At 39.6% G+C, this 20,774-nt stretch overlaps 2 protein-coding genes across 2 annotated transcripts in view; both read right to left on the reverse strand.

Annotated features, from left to right (window-relative positions):
• The window catches only part of CPLX4 (complexin 4), a 43,813-nt gene that overhangs the window by 12,434 nt on the left and 10,605 nt on the right, over positions 1 to 20,774 (reverse strand). The window contains exons 3-4 of the mRNA XM_039544530.1: positions 16,599 to 16,882; positions 13,277 to 13,364 (exon numbers count right to left, since the gene is read on the reverse strand). Coding sequence (XP_039400464.1) covers positions 13,277 to 13,364; positions 16,599 to 16,765 — 255 coding nt within the window. The 5' untranslated portion in view covers positions 16,766 to 16,882. The remainder of the gene's footprint in view (positions 1 to 13,276; positions 13,365 to 16,598; positions 16,883 to 20,774) is intronic.
• The window catches only part of LMAN1 (lectin, mannose binding 1), a 50,870-nt gene continuing 43,382 nt past the window's right edge, over positions 13,287 to 20,774 (reverse strand). Inside the window, exon 14 of the mRNA XM_039544527.1 lies at positions 13,287 to 13,364. The gene's annotated coding sequence lies outside the window, so the exon portion shown is untranslated. The remainder of the gene's footprint in view (positions 13,365 to 20,774) is intronic.

Genomic DNA, 20,774 nt, shown 5'->3' on the forward strand with positions numbered 1-20,774 from the left:
AAAAAATAGTAGACCTAATTTTGTTTTCATTGTTGATCATCTTTAAAATAAATTCCTTTTGTTACTGGCATTTTGTGGTTGGTTTTGGAATTACCTTGGCTGATCAAATATCTCCGGTTAGCTGTATATTTATATCAATTGCTCAAATTAGCCTAACAGTCCCATGATGATGATGTTTGAAAAGAGATGCTATTTAGTACACAATTTTGGAGGTCATAACCTAAGTTAGGGTAACAGGAACTTTCCTCAAATGATGAGCTTTTTAAATGCAACTCATGAGGTATCTCCTATTTTCACCACCTTTTTGAGGCCTAATCCTACAAACTTGAGACTTCAGTGGGACCATGTGTGTGGGTAAGAAATACTCAACTGAGACCAAGCCCAGTGTTGGGTAAAAAAATCAATTATTAAGCTGAATCCAGTTGATAGTATTAAAAACATGCAGTAGAGACAGATCTTACCTTGAAATAGGTGATATGCTGACTACTGTGGAGAGGCAAAAGTTGTCAACAAATCATACCTCTCATGGATGAAAACATCTTTTCAGTGACAAACCTAAGCTGACAATTCTGTTAATAGGATTAAGGTTCATTAAGGAACTGTTTTCTCCTATAAATCTGGTCCAAATAGCATGGAGCTTTAGGTTGTGCACTGATGTGGGGGTCCTTTTTACTCTTGACGTTCATTATTTTATTTACACCTTAGGATACTTTTTTATATTATTAAAAATTTATGCCTTTCAGTTCAATAGCTTGTTATTTAGATTCAGGCCAATGTTTCCACCTGGTTAATGCATTTTGGGCTGCCGTATTACCTCTTTGAAAGTATTATGCAGTGCTTTAGAAGGATAATGAAGAGGTATGCTTTTGTGGGGGGAGATAATTTGAATCTAATTCTTTGTTTTTTCCAATGTATAATTTATATATTTTTTCTATGATCAGAGGGAGGAAAGTTGGGTTACAACCAAGAAAATAATAGATCATGTAGACGCACAGATCCAAAATGGTGAATCTTGCAACACTTATCCAGTTAGGCCCCAATTCAGCAACGCACGTGCTTAACTGTTTTGCTGACTCAGAGCTTCTGCCCTTACTTGGGCAGAACTCCCATTATTGTCATTGGAAGTTTGATCAGAAAGGACTAAATGAAAAATGAGGCCAGAATCCTACAATGAGCACTGGGGACATCCATTGGGCTCACTGGGATTTTGGACAGAGGGGTGTGTATGGGGAGAAGAGACCACCTGTTTAGAGATTACTGCAGCATCAGGGCCTAAGTATTACTAGGGTTGCCAGCAGTCTAATCACACAAACTCAAACACCCTTGCCCCATAGCTCTGCCTCGCCCCTTCTCTGAAGCCCCATCCCTGCCCCCAACCCTTCTCCGAGGCCCTGCCCTGCTCACTTCATTCCCCCTCCTGCCCCCGCCACCCTCACTGATTGTCACTGGGCTGGGGCAAGGGTTCGGGAGAGGGTGCAGGCTCTGGGCTGGGGCCGAAGGGTTTGGAGTGTGGGAGGTGGCTCTGGGCTGAGCCTGGGACATGGGTTGGGGGACAGGAGAGGGTGCATGGTGCAAGCTCTGGGAGGGAGTCTGGGTGCAGGGGATTGGGGTGCAGTCTCTGGGAGGGAGTTTGGGTGTGGGAGGGGGTTGAGGGCTGGGGCAAGGGGGTGCAGTCTCTGAGAGGGAGTTTGGGTGCAGGAGGGGGCGAAGGAGGTGGGCTCTGGCTGGGCAGTGCTTATCTCAGGTGGCTTCTGGTTGGTGGCACAGCGGAGCTAAGGCAGGCTCCCTGCCTGCCCTGGCCCTGTGTTGCTCGTGGAAGCAACCAGCATGTCCCGGGGGGTGGGCAATGGTATGGGAACTGTGGGGGCGGTGCTTGCAGGCAGGGGCAGTGTGCAGAGACCCTCTGTTGTCCCCCTCCCCTATCCCCCGGGGGCTGCAGGGACATAAAAAAAATTCTTTAACTACACCAGTGCTAGGAGCCTGGTAACAAACAAGAACTCTATTTGTTCATTTTTTAGCATAAATTTGATCTAGTTGGTATTACTGAAACCTAGTGGGATGATTCACACTTTTGGAATATTAAAATCAATGGTTATAACCTACAGACGCCCCCCAACTTACGCAATTGTTCTGTTCTGGAAAGCCTTGTGTAACTTGAATTTTGCGTAAGTTGGAAACGTATAACCATATGTTACGCAAAAATCTCTGCAACTTGAAAACAATTATGAGGTAAGTCAGTCAGTAGCAGGAATTAATCAGAAAAATGTGACTAATTGGTAATTGTTTAAGAACATTTTACTAGATGCCCCAAAAGACACAATTCCATAATCGAGGAATAAGGGTGTGCTGGTTAAAAAAAGTGACCTGGTTTAGAGGGGAAATGAAGGCAGCTATAAGAAAATAATGTACAACAAAAGGAAGAAAAGTGAAGCTGATAGTAATGAATATAAATCAGAAGCTAAGGAACTGTGGAAAATTGATAAAGGAAATACAGGGACACAAGGAGAAATCTACGGCAAACAGAGCTAAGGACAATAAAAAGGAGTTTTTAAAGAATATTACCAACAAAAAGACTCCTAACAGTGGTATTGAACCATTACTAGATGGAAATGTAGAATGATCAATAATAAAGCAGGAAAGGCAGAAACATTCCATAAATATTTCTGTTCTGTATTTGGAGGGTGGGGGCGGAGGAGGAAACAGATTATGCAGTCATATAATCTGATAACACTCTGCATTCCACTAATATCTCTGGAGGATATTAAACAGCAGTTAGACATTTTTAAATCAGAAGGTCCAGACAGCCAGCTCTTTTAAAACTCTTGGATGCAAGTTAGGTTGTTGGGCCATTAATGCTGATTTTCAATAATTCTTGAAGCACTGGGAAAGTTACAGAGGGCTGGAAGAAAGCTAATGTTGCGCCAATATTTTAAAAAGGTAAATGGGATGACCTAGGTAATTATGGGCATGTCAATCTGACATTGATCCCAGGCAAGATAATGGAGCAGCTAATATGGGACTCAATTAATAAAGAACTAAAGGAGGGTAATATAATTAATGCCTGTCAACATGGTCTTAGGGAAAACAGATCATTTCAAACTAACTAGATTCCTTTTTTGATGAGATTATAAATTTGGTTGATAAAGGTAATAGTGATGTGTTTCTAGTGGGGTCCCATGGCGATCGGTTCTTGGTCCTACATTATTGGACATTTTTATCACTGGCCTGGAAGAAAATATAAAATAATCTCTGATAAAGTTTGCAGATAACAAAAAAATTGGGGGAGTGGTAAATAATCAAGATGACAGATCACTGACAGAGAGCAGTCTGCATAGCTTGGTAAGCTGGGTTCCCGCAAACAATGTGTGTTTTAAATATGACTAAATGTGTACATCTGGGAGCAAATAATGTAGGTCATACTTACAGGATGAGGGACTCTATCCTAAGAAACAGCAACTCTGAAAAAAAATTGGGGGTGGCAGTGGATAATCAGCTGAAGATGAGCTCCCACTGTGACATTTTGGCCAAAAGGACTAATGCGATCCTTGGAAGCAAAAATGGGAATCTTGAGTAGTAAAGATGTTATCTTACCTTGAATTTGGCACTGGTACAACCATTGCTGGAGTACTGTGTCTAGTTCTGGTGTCCACAATTCAAGAAGGATGCTGATAAATTGTAGAGGGTTCAGAGAAGAGCCACAAAAATTATTAAAAGATTAGAAAATCTGCCTTATAGTGAGATTCCTCAAAGGAGCTCAATCTATTTTAACAAAAAGAAGTTAACGTGTGACTTGGTCACAGATTACAAGTACTTACATGGGGAACAAATATTTGATAATGGGCTCCTCAGTCCAGCAGAGAAAGGTATAACAGTCCAATGTCTGGAAGTTGAAGCTAGACAAATTCAGACTAGAAATGAGGCACACATTTTTAACAGAGAGCATAATTAACCATTGGAACAATTAACCAATGGTCATGGTGGATTTTACATCCTGGACATTTTAAAATCAAGATTAGATATTTTTCTAGATCTGCTCTCGTAATTAGTTTTGGGAAGTTCTATGGCGTGTGTGATATAAGAGGTCAGACTAGATGATTACAATGGTCTCTTCTGACCTTGGAAACTATGAATCTAAGACTTAAGAAGTGTTAGTGGTGTTATTACAATGGAGAAATCCAATGAAAAGCCACAAGTGAGAGAACTTTCAGAGTCTTAGGCTGTGATTTTAGGTTTAGGATCCTTTGAATATCCTAGTCTAAGGGCTAATATAAAGGGCTTTCTAATAGTTCACAGATGTATCATTCAATACCGAAGAGCTGAAAGGGAGTAGGTGACAAACAAAGAAGGCCAATTTCATTTTTACACAATGTCATTTAAAAATAATCCTACCACATTTGACAGCAGCAGTTTTCATTGACGTCACTGAGCAATTAAAGTCAGTCAGCAAGTTTTCAGTTATGGAGAAGGGCATATATTTTAAATGATAGATTGGATCACTAAAAAAAAAATTGGTTTTACATCTGGTAATGAACAAGGTTTGCCAAGTCATATAAAGAAAGGTGGCATAATTTTATGAAGCTGCAAGTTTGATATATATATATATATTTTTAAACAGGGCTATTTGCTTTTAAAGCTCGTGAGTTGTAAGTACCAACAGTTGGTTATGCTTTAAAGAAAGAGTGATGTAATGTTATGAAAAGGTCACCAGAGGGCCTTTAATGGCTAAAGGTTAGTAATAGACTAACTGCACTACATACAATACACAGATTTATATTTGCTTTTTAAATAATACATGTGTGTGTTTATAATCATTTTCTGAAGCGATGTGGTTTTGTTTTCTGACAGATCAGTTTTAACTACTCTGTGGTTAGGTTCCCAGCTTTTTTTGTTTTGTTTCTTTAAAAAAAACCAAACATTTTTGATGTTTTGGAAGGGAATTCTTTAAACCATTGGGCAGAAGTGGCAGTAACTAAGTTACCTTTTTTGTAGGAGGTAGATGTGTAAAATATAGTTCAGTTATAGGTCAGGGAACATGTTTTTAAATTCTCCATTTAATTCATACACCATCAGTCTCAAGTTTTCATGCAAAAAACAGAAGAGTTTTTGAGTGACGTTAAAATATTAGCTGAAGCTGGCTGTGCAAAGTGTATGTAAACTTCCTTACAATATTTTTGCCTTGGGAAGGCTCTCAAAGAGGCTATTTCATAGTCGGGGTGCTGTTTCTCTGAGACAGTGTGATGGTACACCAGTAGGGTTTTATTTATTTTTCTAGCAGACCACTGGAGATCTATGAATGATGCAGGACTCTCCAAAATCCCACACGCAGCACTGGGTAACTGTGTCGAGCCCACAGATTGCAACTTTCTTAAAATGCTTTGTGCTCATGAATGCCCTAGGGAATTATTTTGATTTTTTTTCCCCACTATAGAATCCAACTCCCTCCAGCCTCATTAGTGCCATCAAATACAGAGTCAGGGTGGAGACAGTGGCACACAAAAGAGCTACCAAAAAGTGCCTCCCCCTGGGAAAGAAAGCAAATGAAGACAGCTTAAGGATACAAGATCCAACAAAAGCCTTGATGAATTTGTGGCTGTGTGGTGGTTTAATGAATGTTATAATATTCTTCAGGGAGACTGAGAAGTGGCAACAGTAAATTTCTTAAACAAGACAGTTTACCTACTCACATTAAGCCAGATTATTGCGGAAGGTTCTCTTACAATTGCAAGTAACAGTGGTTAAAAGTACAGAGGTGGGTGATGGGCCTCCTAAAGCAATCAACACTCATGACATGCAGTGGAACTGGAATTGTTTTAAGAAATCTGCATGATACGTTTAGTTTTGCTGGTCGACTCCTGTGATTTATGTCAGCGTGGAATACCCCAGAGAGTTGTTAGAGGGAGTCAGACAGCTACCAGTTGTGGTCTATTTTTCGGACCAATGAAAGATTGGTTTGAACAACGTCACCATGTTTGAACAGCACTTTGGGTCTCAGTCATAGTCCTGTAGCATGAAACTGGAGACCTCTTAACAGTGGGTGAAGAATCTCCATGAAAAAGGCCTTTATTTTGTTGCACAATGAACATTACTACAGCATTCTTAATGGGAAAACTTTAGTTGGTGAAAATTTTTTACTACAAGTTCTGCTTCCTGACTTTTAGTTATAAAGACAAACATTCATGCAAAAACTCACAAGACCTGTGCAGGTCTCTTATTCCCAATTTTACCGACCAGGGAAAGTGATAGGCTACTGCTTACCTTGTGCCTTACCTTCACAGAAAACAGGCAAACAGTAGTTTATGTATATGATGATAAAGGAAGTACCTGATACACTGAAGAGTTGAATGCCACTTTAGAAAGGGTTATAAGGTGGCTAAAATTTTTAGATCGGAAGCTCTTTTGGATAGGGACTGTCTTTTTGTTTGGTGTATGGACAGGACCAAACACAATAGTAGAGTTGTGTTGGAAATAGTTTTTCTGTCCTATGAATATTTTTAAGACTTAAATTTTTCCTGTTTTGAATCAGGACAAAATACCCAAATCAAAAAAATATTAATGAATACTTTTTTTGTTTTGGATTAATTGAAACATTTTGTTTCAATAATTTTGAACTGCTTGTTTAGATTTAGATTTTTAAAAACTTTTTTTTCAAGCTAGTTTGCTTAAACATTGAAATGAAAAGTTGTGTCAAAAATGTCAAAACCAAATTATTATTTTTTACAATAAAAAAAATTGGCTCTTTTCAAGTCTGGATATTTGTCCCTGTTTCACAAAGTTTCAATTTTGATGAATTGGCAAGTTTTGATGAAAATATTGTCAAAAAATTTCCAACCAGCTCCATGCAATAGGATCTTGGACAATAATGGGGTCTCCAAGGTGCTACCACAATTCAAATAATTAATGACAACAACAATAATGACAACGTTTGGCATTTTAGCCAAGGAACCACAGAGCCATTTTAGGAAGCACATCAAAATACACCTCTGCCAGAACAAGAAACTTCTTGTTATACCTCATTGATATATTAGGGAAACCCGAACAATACATAAACAAGACAGACATTTATATTTAACTCCCTTGCCATGATTCTCACTAAATTTCAAAATTGTTTTTAAATCAGATAAGTTTGGGCAACAAAAAATGCCCCCAACAAAAATCTGCTAAAAAACTCCTTGTCAAACTCTTCCAGTATGTTTATTTTTTTCCATCACCTTCCAGATCAAAGCAAAGAAGGGACACCAAGTGACTTCAGTATTTTTATCAACTTTGATCAGGTTAAATCTTTCTTATTGTTCTCAAATAAGAAAGAACAAAACTCATGGCAAGAAGTCTCATACTGCTAGCTAGAGCTGATGGAAATTTTTCCACACAAAAAGATTTGAATGAAATAATGGCCTTTTTACAAATAGTTTTGAGGAAAAAAATTGACAGATGTTTTCTTCTGTTTTTTTGGTGAAACTTGCCATGATTCTAATCTATATTTTAGACAAATTTTATCAAAATTGTTTTTAAGACATTATAGAAAATGGACGCCCCCACTTTTTTTCACCACAAAGAATACACTGTTTTTCTTAAATAAGACATTTATATAAAATGTTGGTAAAAATATTGTGGAAAATCCATGAAAACCAAAAAATTAATCTGTTCAAAATCATGGAAACCAAAAAACAAACAAACAAAAAAGTACTAAATGTGACATTATTTTCCTGGGTTTTCTGACCATCTCTGTTGGTACCCTTCAGCAATGGTTATGCTATTACAGTAAAAACCCCATTTATCCAAATAAAACTGAGGTAATGGAATTTATTCTGGTAAATGGAAGTGTCAATAAAAGTGGAAGTTTTTCCAGGTAAGCGATGCTCACAGAACGTAATCTAAATTAGGATAACAGAAGCATTCGGATAAGAGGGGTTAATATAAGAGGGGCTCAACTGCGTTAGATTTATTGCTGACATCCTACATTTTCCTTACCCATTTCAGTAGTTAGCACATTCTTTTTGCACAGGAAAGAAGATGCCATAGACTTATTTTTTCTTCCCAGAAAAATCCATTCCCAAATCCGTGCTTTGGCAAAGTTAAAATTACAAGAGCTGACAGCTCATGGGAAGATTTTTTCCTTAACTTTTCTTTAAGTTGGGCCTTAATAAGGTGGTTGCCGATGGGCCCATGGTTGACTCTTTATTCCCTGCTGTTACATAACCTCTGTGATAGTAACCCTGAGCAATTATGAATGAAGTACCTTGGCAGATTAATAATTTGTTAGTTGAGGGCATTTTGAATGTGTTGAACTCCCTGTTGATTGCTAATTTCATTATTGCTGCTTAGTTAATATAGAGAACAAAGTTGCATGGAGACTTCTCAATATTTAATAGGCCATCATCCCAGATAAATGCCTTTACCCAGTAAAAGAAGACTGCAGGAAAATGCTATGCATTTACTGCTACAATAACCTGACATTTACATACACTGCACTAGTTACTAGAACTTTACTTATAAGGCCTTGAATCAACAGTCATATGTTCGATAAAATGTATCTTGATTCAGCCTGTTTGAATCCTGGGTCAAGGGTAGAGTCCATCAAAACAAAAGAAAGCCCACCCTCTCAGGTGAGAGAAGGGCCACAGAGCCAGAAACTCAACTGATTACAAGAGACAGAGAATGAAAAACAGGGATAGGGGTACAGATCACAGGATCAAACAAGGGATCCAGAGGAGGACACCAAGCGGAGAACTCAAGACAATGCCCCCTGTTCCAAGAAGGTGCCAGTTGATGCCATCCAGAGGAACTCTTGACAAAGGAATATGCCCCTAACAAAGCTATATTTGGGGTCAGGAAGGAATTTTCCCCTGGGTCAGATTGGCTGAGACCCTGAGGGTTTTTTGCCTTCCTCTGCAGCATGGGGTACAAGTTGCCTGCAGGTTTAAACTAATATAAATGGTGGATTCTCTGCAACTTGAAGTCTTTAAATCATGATTTGAGGACTTCAGTAACTCAGCTAGAGGTTAGGGGTCTATTACAGGAGTGGATGAGTGAGATTCTGTGGCCTGCAATGTGCAGAAGGCCAGATTAGATGATCATGATGGTCCCTTCTGACCTTAAAATCTGAGAGTATTAATCTATCTAAAATCTCAGAAATTTGGTATAGTTGAGGACCAAAACCCCTTGTATGTTGTATTTGTTCACACTGGCTATTTTATCCAGCATGGAAAGAGAATCTCTCTACGACTCTTTAAAATGCTGTGAAGTGATCTTATTGGCGCCTCACAGGCCTGCCCGAATTGTGAGCCTAATTGTGGGAATGTGGACGGAAGTTTATAAAATGGTCCAATCATCTATAATAATAAATGCTGATGGGAAAAGGCAACAGATGACCAACTCTGCCTGTTACAGGCAATTTAACCATTTTTAACCTTCTATCCACTTTCCCACAGTTAGGCTCACAATTAATATGGACTACTAGACCCCAATGCACCTGCATGGAGCCCCATTTACATAGCTTCCCAGTGCCCTTTCTATTAGGGGCCTGATCATGCAGCCTTAAATTACACAAATAGCCCCACTGGAAACACATGATCAAAAACTGCTGGACTGAGTCCTATATCAACAGCATTTTTGAACTTGCTTCATCTCATTCTATTCTAAATGTGCTAAGTACAAAGGCATATACAAATATAATGAGGCACAATTAACGGATCTGATCCCGGAAGGCCCTCCAGGTGGGGAAAAAAGTATAAAATGAGAGACAACGGGTGGATACAACAAACAGATGTGGGGAGCAGGAGGTAACAGTGACTCAATTATGGTAAGTGTCATGAGGATTAATACATTCATTTCAAAGGGTCTGACATTAAAATTACAAAGACAATTGTAATTAATATTGCTATACCACCCACTGTCCCTGTACTTACTTTATATGGAATATGCCAGAAAACCATTTATCTTTTTGCACTAGGCAAAAAGTGTAAAGATTTTACCATTGTAGTACTGATTGATGCAGCAGATGTTTGATTCTGTATAAGAAACAGAGTTGGTTCCTGGTCTGGTTAAACTGTGGTCAGAAAAATACCTTTATTACAAGGCAGTCTTGGAAGAGCAGATCTGTGTTGTAATGTAAACTCAGACCTTTGCATGAGGAAATGAAGATGTAAAGCTGGCTTTTAAACTTTAAGGAGTCAGTTGCTCACACAGTACACAGAAATGTCCAGTATAAAAGGGCTTAAGGTGAAGAAACTAAGCATTACATCCATGCCCAGTCTAGTGTAGCTATTCACAGAGCTATTAGCAGGGGCGGCTCTAGGAATTTGGCTGCCCCAAGCACGGCGGCATGCCGCAGGGGGTGCGCTGCGGTCCGGTCGCGGGGGGGGGGACCTCTTGCAGACGCGCCTGTCCACCACCACCCGAGCCCACGAGCCGCGCACCCTCCACAGTCATCATGCCCGCGCTGTCCGGTCCGCCGTGGAACCTCCCCTCCGGCATGATGGCGGCGCGAGGCCGGCGCTCCTGGCAATGCCGCTCCAAAAAATGCCGCCAGCGCGCGCTGGGGTCTGGGGATCTGCTGGCTCTCCCCTCTGAGGCTGAGGGAAGGCTGAGTTAATTTATTGTTGTAATCATCATAGCCTTAGGAGGAGAGAGGGGGAAATAGGAATCAAACAATACATAAATCACCGATGAGGATGAGGAGTCTTTAAAGGGATAAAGCAAAGGGAATAAAGCAATTAGAGATTGGCAAATTAAGTTAACCAAAGCAATCTTTTAGATGCTTCCTAAGAGCTCTCCAGACAAGTCCACCAAGAAGAAAAAAAAAAATAAAAATAGTATCAGAAAAAATTGAAACTAGCTCAGAGTTCAGTAAGCCCCCCCCCCCCCCCACCTCTCAACCTGTGTGGCAGTGTGGCTTGGACTTATTTATTCCACAGTGATCTCTCTTGTCTTCTCTCAGAAAAAATATAGGAATAAATAAAGAATTTTTACTTTACAGGCTGAAACCATCCAAAAATAAAACTATATGAAACTAAAAAGACTAAGAAGAAAGAAGAAAGAAAAAAAGAGTTGTGTTGATGGGTGGAGATGAATCACATGGGTAGATGGGATCAGGGCTGGTGGAGGTGGCCAGAGAGCAGAGAGAGGCAGAGAGGAGAGAAGGCTGGAGTATCCAATTTGAGAGAATCAATTTTCTACTATGATTTTTCATTCATATACATCTTTCTACATATTCATTTGGATACCAGTCTGGGAAATGCTACTGTCTTAAGGGTTAACCATGCTATCTAAAATGCTCCTGAAGCCAACACTGCTTGCCCAGGCTGTTAGCAATGTTCCAGATGTCTTTGTTGCTTGACAGCTTTTACTTCTTTTGGCGTTACCTTTTGGTTTCTCAGTTAATATTTGATTAGTGGCATTAGGGACAGGGATGGGAGAAGGAGGGACTACCCATTGCAACAAACTTCTGACCTTATAAAAACGACAAAATAAATGAAACTCAGCATTCAAAAGGTTCCGGGGGGTTGAACCTAAAACACTGAAGTGGGAGTTTGTAATGCCATCCAAATGCTGAAAGCCCTAGTTTTCAATGTTATTGTGTGTTTTTGCTGAGCATTGGCCCTCTGTTCAGTGCAGTACAGAACAAAGCTAGAAACATGCTCATTCCCCCATATTTATAGTATAAGTACGGCTATTAAAACCTAATAATTAAGTCTTAGCTAAATCATGTAATTTAACTGCAATGCTTGTTATACAGCCTCTATATAAAGCCTTAAATTTAAAAAAGGCTCCAAATGCCAATTCAGCTCCAACTTCTCTTTTCTTCTTTTCTTTTGCTGCCAAAGCACTCTGCTTACAGACCTTCCAAAATTCTCTCACTGAGAGTAACAGGAACCTAAAGCCACACAAGTCTCACCCACAAGTTATGCTCCCCTTTTCTGCTTAATCATACATACCAAGAACCAAGGGTAACATTTTCAAAAGAGCCTATATCCCATTTTCAGAAATGACCAACACACTTATGAGCTGAAGTCTCATTGAAAAAAATCAGTGGAATTTAGCCTCCACAGTGTTTGTGTCACAAAAATAAATAATTTTTTTTTAAAAAAAGAGGAACTTAGGCTCCTAAATCACCTAGGTGTGTTTGAAAATTCTACCCCAAATATTTAATTGTGGTGATACCCGGTAATATTGCAAAGGGCCGTTCACCCCCATTATTGTAGGTGGGACAACTGGAGTAAGAAACCACAATAGTATTTTTAAAAATTATTTCAGTAACACTATTTTATCATTAAAATATTTTTCACTCCTACAGGGCTGCCCATCTGAAGTAGCTCATATAAATATCAATCAATGAAGCCTCACAATAATCCTGCGAGGTAAAGTGGAGAAACTTGGGCACAGAGAGAGTAAGTGATACTATACTGGGTCCCAAAGCAAGAGGCAGGCTGTGGAAGAGCTAGGAATTAGAGTGGGTCAGAAAATGCCCCCTCCCCTCCCCCATGGATAATTTTGACTTTTCCTTGGAAAAAACAAAAGGTTTTTGACAAAAACATCCAAGTTCTCTAAAGCAGACACATTTTGTCAAAAATTTCGTTTGATCAAACCCCAATTTTCTTGAAAAACCATACTGATAGAACATTTTCAGCCATCTCTTCCTGGAATAAAACTGATTTCTGAAGCCCAATCCCCACGCCTTAACGAGACAGGGTTTTCAAGGGTGACTAGCAATTTTGAGTGCCAAACTTGATTTTTAAAGGGTGCTCAGATAAATCTTCATCAAGTCCCTTTAAAGCAGGGGTTCTCAGACTTTTGTACTGGTGACCCCTTTCACACAGCAAGCCTCTGAGTGCGACTCCCCCTTATACATTAAAAACACTTTTTAATATATTTAACACCATTATAAAAGCTGGAGACAAAGCGGGGTTTGGGGTGGAGGCTGACAGCTCACGACCCCCCACGTAATAACCTCGTGACCCCCTAAGGGGTCCCGACCCACAGTTTGAGAACCCCTGCTTTAAAGCATCTCAGGTTGGGCACCTAAAATGGAGGCACTGAAAATCACTAGCTGCTTTTGAGAACCTAGAGCCAGCCTTCCTCCATGTTTGTGTTATGTGACGTGTAGTGTAGTGTAGCATAGCATAGGAATCTCTTTGGCCAAGAGACTTGATAGTCTCAGTGTGCACATTTGTTGGAAGATGACATGGGTATGGAAATCTCCCCAGCCAGACAGCAGGTCTGACTGCAACTGTTTTAAAATTGGCCTGTGAACTAGGTCATGATTGTGACTTCATCTTACCTTAGGAAGCCTGTACTTTTCTCTCAGATGAACCCTCAGACAGGCTCTTTCTGCCTTTTTTTGTGCAAATGCTGCATCTCTCTCCATCCTGAAAATCAAAATAATAGGTGTGTAACCAGAAACCTATCATGTGACAGCTTGTCATTGTCACGGAACTAATTACTCAGCTACAGAAAACTACAGGCTGAAGTCATTCTCATCCAATTTTATGCTTTAACTCAGCATAGTCTGTATCAGACTAAACAAAAAACATGGAACATATGTAGAGCTCTTTCCAGACATTTACTAATCAGCTTCACGGCACCTATGGGAGGTAGGCTAGTATTATGCCCATTTTACAGGGAAACTTGAGACACAAAGTTAAGTTATGGTCCAAAACCACAAATGGAGTCATGGTTAGAGGTTGCACTAGAAGTCAGGAGTCCCTGATTACCAGGCCTGTGCTTAGTCGAGTAGGTTATTAATCTCTGTAAGAAATGAAGGACAAGTCTAATGACATAAGTGATGTTTTGGTCTCTCCTCCAGTTTTGTTCTCTCTACTTGGCTGGATCTTGCATTGATTTATCCCTGAGGTCAATGGAGAGCTCTGTACAACAGAATCTGAATGTTCAAATCTTTCCCTGATAATCTGCGAGGAGAATCGTATCCTCCATTCAGTAATAATGTGCCTGTTGAAGGGAGGCAGCTATATCACCACAAATTTAATGGGAGCGCAAAAAAAAAAAAAGTGGTCATAGATCTGTTTACCCCTCACATGACTATTCCTTCCAAGCAATATTTTATAGGGATGCTACCTTTGGGCCAAATGCAACAGTCCTTAATTAAAACTCCAGGATTTGGTCATTTCTATCAAATACCTTCCAAGACTGAAGCCAAATAAGGGGTAAACAGACATTCGTCACTGACAAATTTATGAATGGCCATTTTACTGAATCAAGGTAAAATTTGACTTTGATTTCAAAAAAATTCACTGTAATTTCTGGTTAGATTGTTTATATTTTCAGCTGTAAAGTTGATAGTACTACAGCTGGTTGAGTAATATCCCCCTCCACCCTCCAACATTCTCCAAACTTCTTAATTTTCATGAATTTTTTTTCATAAAATGTTTGTTTTTTGTACATATGCCAAAAATAGTTTGATCAAATCTTAACCATAAGCTTCAAAAGAATATATGTGGATTTAGCAGAAAAACTTCCTTTAAAGTTAAAAACCTGCATACATAATGTGCAATTGCCTGCCATGCAGTTTCCTATTCCTGTCCACTAGAGATTAATGGGCTGTTGTAGATTCATAACAACTGTGACATATATATTAGGTCATGTAGTTCACCCTCTTGCTGGTGCAACATTATTTTCTGTAGAACATATTCTAGAGTTTCATGTACGCTAGTTTTAAGCATCCACTTGAAAAGCTATTCCACAGTCAAATAGATCTGACTCAGGAACTTTTTCTGATATTCAGCATACATTTTCTCACCTAATGTCATCCCAATACGCTAGTAGCCTGCCTGTGTACAATAATAAGAGATTCTCTTTCTGCATGTTTACATCCATCACATACTTGTAGATAGCAATAAATAAGTGGCAAATGACTATCTTCAAATCTTTATAAAGAAGATGGGGTCAAAGTGTGACTTCAGAGATGAAGTTCTAGAAAATCAAGGCTAGAATTGATGCCCATCTATCATGAATAGTAAAATCAACCTTCTTATGATGCAGAAGAATGGACTATGTGACTCATTAGAGGACCCCTTCGCTTTTAACAAGTCTCTCATTTGCTCGTTTACATGCCTTCCTGATGAATGGTGATTGATGCATTTTTACATTTTTAACCTAAGCAGTGTTGGTTAGAGGTTAAACAAAAATAATGGAGAGAAGGGGGTCACATCAGGGATTCTAATCCAGTCTGAGCCTCTGACTCACTGGGTGACCTTGGGCAAGTCACTCAACCTCTTTGATCCTCAGACTGTGCAGCTGTAAAACTGAGTAAAATTAGGAGGTCACTAAAACCAGATGTTGCATCTGTGATCATGTTTCCAGGATGAACTGACATTCAATTACAGAACCAGTGCAGTGCCCAGTTCCATCATTCAGTTTTCTGAGAAAAAACACAACCATTTCATTACAGTTCCCCTATATTCCTGCCTGTGCTGGAAGGACTATTCAGTTATTGACTTATAGCACAGCTTCATATTTAACAAACACAGCAGACTTCAAAACATGATTGAAATAACATGCTCTTCTCTTCCGAATCTTTTCTCCTCTCCAGATTTCTTGCTTTGCTTATCTATTCCAGCACAGCATCTTTTTGCAGGCTGATTGAAAAGAAAAAATAATCTCCTCCTCCTCTGTAATGTACCACAAAAGAAAGTAACGTTGTGAAGTGTGTTTACAAACAGGTTACATTTATTCAGAATTTTATGACTGAAGTTGCTGCTGCTAAATACAGACCTGGATACCTCTTAAATTCTATAAGTCATTAACCTTTCACCTATAATCATCTTAAACGTAGGATTTAGACAACCATTATGTAATTGATCATTAGTGAACTAGATGCAGTGGAGATTTAGAATTCAATTGTCTTTCTTTATAATTATGTGGGGTTTAAACTCCTACCTGCTTGAAACCCATTATTTTACTTTATATCTGCTATGTAAACAGTGCCTCCGCATTTTACTTGTCAGAATGTGGTTACGGATTGCAATCAGCCAAATAAAATCCCTGAGCTGTAAACAGAGAGTAAAACCTCCCTGCTTCATTTAATAGAGTTTGGACAACTGAAAAAATGGTTTAAACTTATAGTTTTGAAATTAGTCAAGCATCCTTCAAATAAGCATTACCAGCTTTACATTCTTCGTTCTTACCCTGTCCTCAATTTTTGCAATGATAAATGGGGGAGATTAAATATTTTAAGCATATCAGATTTAGTGTTTTAAGAGGGTAGATCATGTGATTTTCAGCATTAACCACTGCATTCTTAGATTGCAACCAGCATTTACACCATTAAACCTACAGAAATAAATAAACGTGAAATAAATTCTCTTGCCCATATGGAAGCAGAAAGCAACACCAGCACAAGATGTGTAGGTGAGTGTGTGGGGAGGTGGGGAGGATTGGAAATGAGGGTGAAGGATGAAACCACGATACAAAACATCTTACAATTTGCAGCTAGATGAGTTTTCATTTTGGAGAGGCTATTCAGCAAGGCAATGTTCCCTATGCTTAAAAATAGGAATGTGGGGTAAGGAGACAATGTACTGACTTTTTCTGAGGTTATTCTCATGAATTAGTCACACATTGATAATAAGGGAATGTGTACTCACTTCTCCTCAACAATTTGCTTTTGATATTCCTCATATTCCTCTCTAGTCATTCCTGCTGCTGCAGCTGGGTCGGAAGGACCACTTTCTTCTTTGCTTTCCTCACCTCCACCACCAAGTCCTAAGTTCTTTACCTGGTTGCTCAACATGCTTTTCATTAAGAAAGCCATTTTCTTCCCAAGAAAATTTAAAAACAAAACCAAACCAAAAAAGGCTCCCGAAAGACAACAATATGTTTGTCAGCAAGGGAATTTCTACAGCCTCAGCAGCTCTTCAAGGGCACAATGCTAGTGAGAAGTGGATGCCAAAAACAGTTCGTCAGCCATAATCTGGATTAAAGTGGTGAACTCCTTAGTATCGAGAGGCAGATGGTTCAGATTACTCCAAAAAGTCATTAGATGCAGCTCCCTACTTTTAATATTAATACCTTAAGCTAATTATAAATACAGAAAAATTCACATAGTTCACAATAGCATTTTGATTTCTTTAGTCTTGAAACTCTCAATTACATGGAGACCAAAGAGCCTTCATCAGAACACACAGTATCTGAATTAAAATAAGACTTGGTTGATTCCATGATCACAGCAGAATTGTAAAATTCAGGCTACTGAGCAGCAAATCCTGTTGGATGTACACAGTCCAATGAGATTTGAAAACTAGGATTCTTCATTAAGCAAAAACAATCCTTTTATCCATTAATATTTTTATCCCATGGGACAGAAAGTACAATACGATAGGGGTTTTCTTCATCTGCTTTTTCAAGCCTTTTAAATGGTTGGTTTCTGTGACAGATGAACGAATCCTTAGTGTGATCATAATTTCTTCCCTTTTTAAAAAAAACAAAAAACGATTTCTTCCCATTTTTCTCCACCATTCTGATTTGCTTATGGCACTATACTGTCTCTATATATATACCATCACTTTGATTGGCACTGGATGGAATATTTAGTGCTGAAGGTTCTTAGCCAGGTAAGAAGAAATGCATTTTGTTCAGCTAGATTACAGCATTGCTATCCTTTGTCTGAAAATTGTCTTCTTAGGGCTGGCCTTGCACACCCTTACTCACATGAATGAGCCCATTGACGTCAGTGGAATTAGTTGTGTGAGTTGGGTATACTCACATAAGGGTTTTCAGGAGCTGGCACTTAAGATTGCAAACTCTTTGGGGACAGGAAATTATTTGTGTGTCTCAAATGTCTTGCACACTGTGGGGGTATTTTAACAATCACACCGAGGATTATTGGGTACTGTTTAATGAAATAGTTTTGAGCTCTGATTATCAAAATGGCTCTCCCAATGCAGTCGTCATTTCATTGGTGATATGGGAGGAGTTCAGTTCAGTTAATGCCCTAATCTACATTAGTGCCTTTCTAATTAAAGCACTCCCTGCTACTAAAAAAAAAAGTGCAGGATGTCCAGTTATCCTGGATTATCTGTGATTAATCAACAGACTTTAACTTTCCTTTTGAAAACAGATAAATATTACTTAGGAGAATTTAAAATCAAACAAAATACATTTGATCTACTGAAAAGATTTACAAAACTTGCTTTTTAAAGCCTGAAATCATTTTGTAAACATTATGCTCCCCTTTAACGTCCTGCATAACTGAATTTTTTGGGAGTAGGAATTGCCTTCTACTTGGCTGGCTTATTCAGCCCCTCGCAAAACTGGCTCCCAAGTACTTTCCAAAGTTTCAGTCATCCAATCAGGGACCAAGAAACAAGAACATGCAAATTAAGTGACCAATCACAGTTTGAATAGAAAATTTGGACCAGTTGCAGCTCAGGAGGACGCCACAGACTGAAACTGATGTGAAACTGATGCACAAACTGTTTGCCAAATAATGAATAAAACTCATTATCTAGTCACACAGTTTGCAAACGGGGGCGGGAGAACCAACCTGCTCTGTTCATTGGCCAGGGTACAGATACAAGCAAGATAGGAAACATCACTTTTGCTTTGACAACGGACTTAAGAATTTGCACTGATACAGTTGCAAATCTCTAAATTACTATGAGCCCACATTACACAGAAGAGAGTAGCAATAAGCAAAAATAGTAATTAATGTCTTACATTTATATAGCACCTTTACAGATTCTATAGATAGGTATCACAATGCCCATCACAGAAGGGAAGTTGCTTCCAAAATGGATCATGGCTGCTGTTAAAGGGTAAAATCCTGGCAGAGTGCACAGTCCAGACAAATGCACATGGAGCTGAGGAATGGTCTTCATCCCCAATCTACAGCAGGTGGCATGTTTCAGCAGGGCACAGCAGAAATATCACTTTTACTAGGTCCTGCATAAGTGGGTTCATAGGCTTATGGTTCTGTACACTTTGCAGAACATCTGGCTAGAAGATCTTTGTCCCACCCCTGCAAAGTGCCCAGATTGCTGCAACGGAGTTGGTGTTCAGAATCCCTTGCACAAGTTTTCTCTGGTCTGGCAGCTCTGCAGGTACTCAAATACCACGATGACTGGTGCATCTTAACCTGAATAGGGCATTTTATTCTTCATGCAGTTAGCTGACGTACTCTGAAGCTAAGAACCTGGAGTTCTCTAGTTTTGCTTGGAGTAGCTTACTGTGACAGAGCAAATTCAGATGTATTGGTACAAGAAAAATCTCACCACGCAGCTTCTGGAACAGCAGCCCTAGAAAGCACTCCCTTTCTCTTTGTTAGGATCAAGTAAGACCTGTCCTCTGTTTATTAATGTACATAAGAGTGTATCATGAGGGTCAAGACAGGAGATGACCTCTCAGAAGCAGGCTGGCAACACTCCGCAGCCCATCTTCCTCTTAGGGAAGAAGCATTTGCTGGCTCTGGTGCATAGTGATAGCAATCCAATTATGTATGAAGACCACTTGAGACTATGAGCCATGTGATGGATGTTTCCTTCCCACCAGTGACTTCGCTGCCACATCTATATTTAAAACCCTAAAGATACAGACTTCCTCCCATTTTTTCTGTTTCACACCTCTTTTTGGTCACTGTCCTTCTGCGCTCGGTAGTATCACTCCTCAATGGCCTAAAGGAGCTGCTGTTGAACATAACATATCCTCTCAAGAGGCATCTAACAAAAATGTAACACTTACAGCATTTAGCCATCTCATAGCTCTGTATGGTCCACATTCACAGTCCTCATCACATTGCATAGTTACCATCCACACTTTATAGGTGGGGAAAGATAAGGGATGGGCAGGATACAAAGTAACTCTCAATGTCACCAACATAGTTTTAAGTGGCTTTCCCCAGGCCATTCAGTGAGTTAGTGGCAGAGGCAGGATTAGAAATTAGAGTTCCTGCATCCCAGCTAAATCCAACAGGCCAGCAGTTGGATTGATGGACCACCATGCATCCATAGACACTTCTTACTAGTCAGTACAATAAAGCATTTTGAGACTGTCAGCTCTTCAGGGCAGGGACAGTCTTCTAGTTCTGTGTTCAGAACAGAAGTATGACTATACTGGGTCAGACCAATGGTCCAGCCAGCCCAGTATCCTATCTTCCGACAGTGGCCAATGCCAGAAGCTTCAGAAGGAATGATCAGAACAAAGTAATTATCAAGTGATCTATCTCTGGTGGTCTAGTGGTTAGGATTTGGCACTTTCACTGCCACGGCCTCGGTTTGTTTTCCAGTCAGGGAAAAGACTTTGGGGTGGTGGGGGAGGTATAGCTCAGTGGTTTGCGCATTAGCCTGCTAAACCCAGGGTTGAGAGTTTAATCCTTGAGGGGGCCATTTAGGGATCTGGGGCAAAAATCTGCCTGGGGATTGGTCCTGCTTTGAGCAGGGGGTTGGACTAGATGACCTCCTGAGGTCTCTTCCAACCCTAGTATTCTATGATTCTATCCCCTGTTGTCCAGCCCCAGCCTCTGGCAGTCAGAGGTTTAGGGACATCCAGAGCATGGGATTGCAACCCTGACCATCTCAGCTAATAGCTATTGATGCACCTACCTTCCATGAACTTATCTAATTCTTTTCTGAACCCAGTTATACTTTTGGCCTTCACAATATCCCCTGGCAATGAGTTCCACAGGTTGACTGTGCACTGTGTGAAGAAAGGTTTCCTTTTGTTTATTTTAAACCTGCTGCCTATTGATTTCATTGGGTGACCCCTGGTTCTTGTGTTATGTGTAGGATTAAATAATACTTCCTTATTCACTTTCTCCACACCATTCA

Source organism: Mauremys reevesii, linkage group 6, assembly GCF_016161935.1.
Source record: "Mauremys reevesii isolate NIE-2019 linkage group 6, ASM1616193v1, whole genome shotgun sequence".
Taxonomy (NCBI): Eukaryota; Metazoa; Chordata; order Testudines; family Geoemydidae; genus Mauremys; species Mauremys reevesii.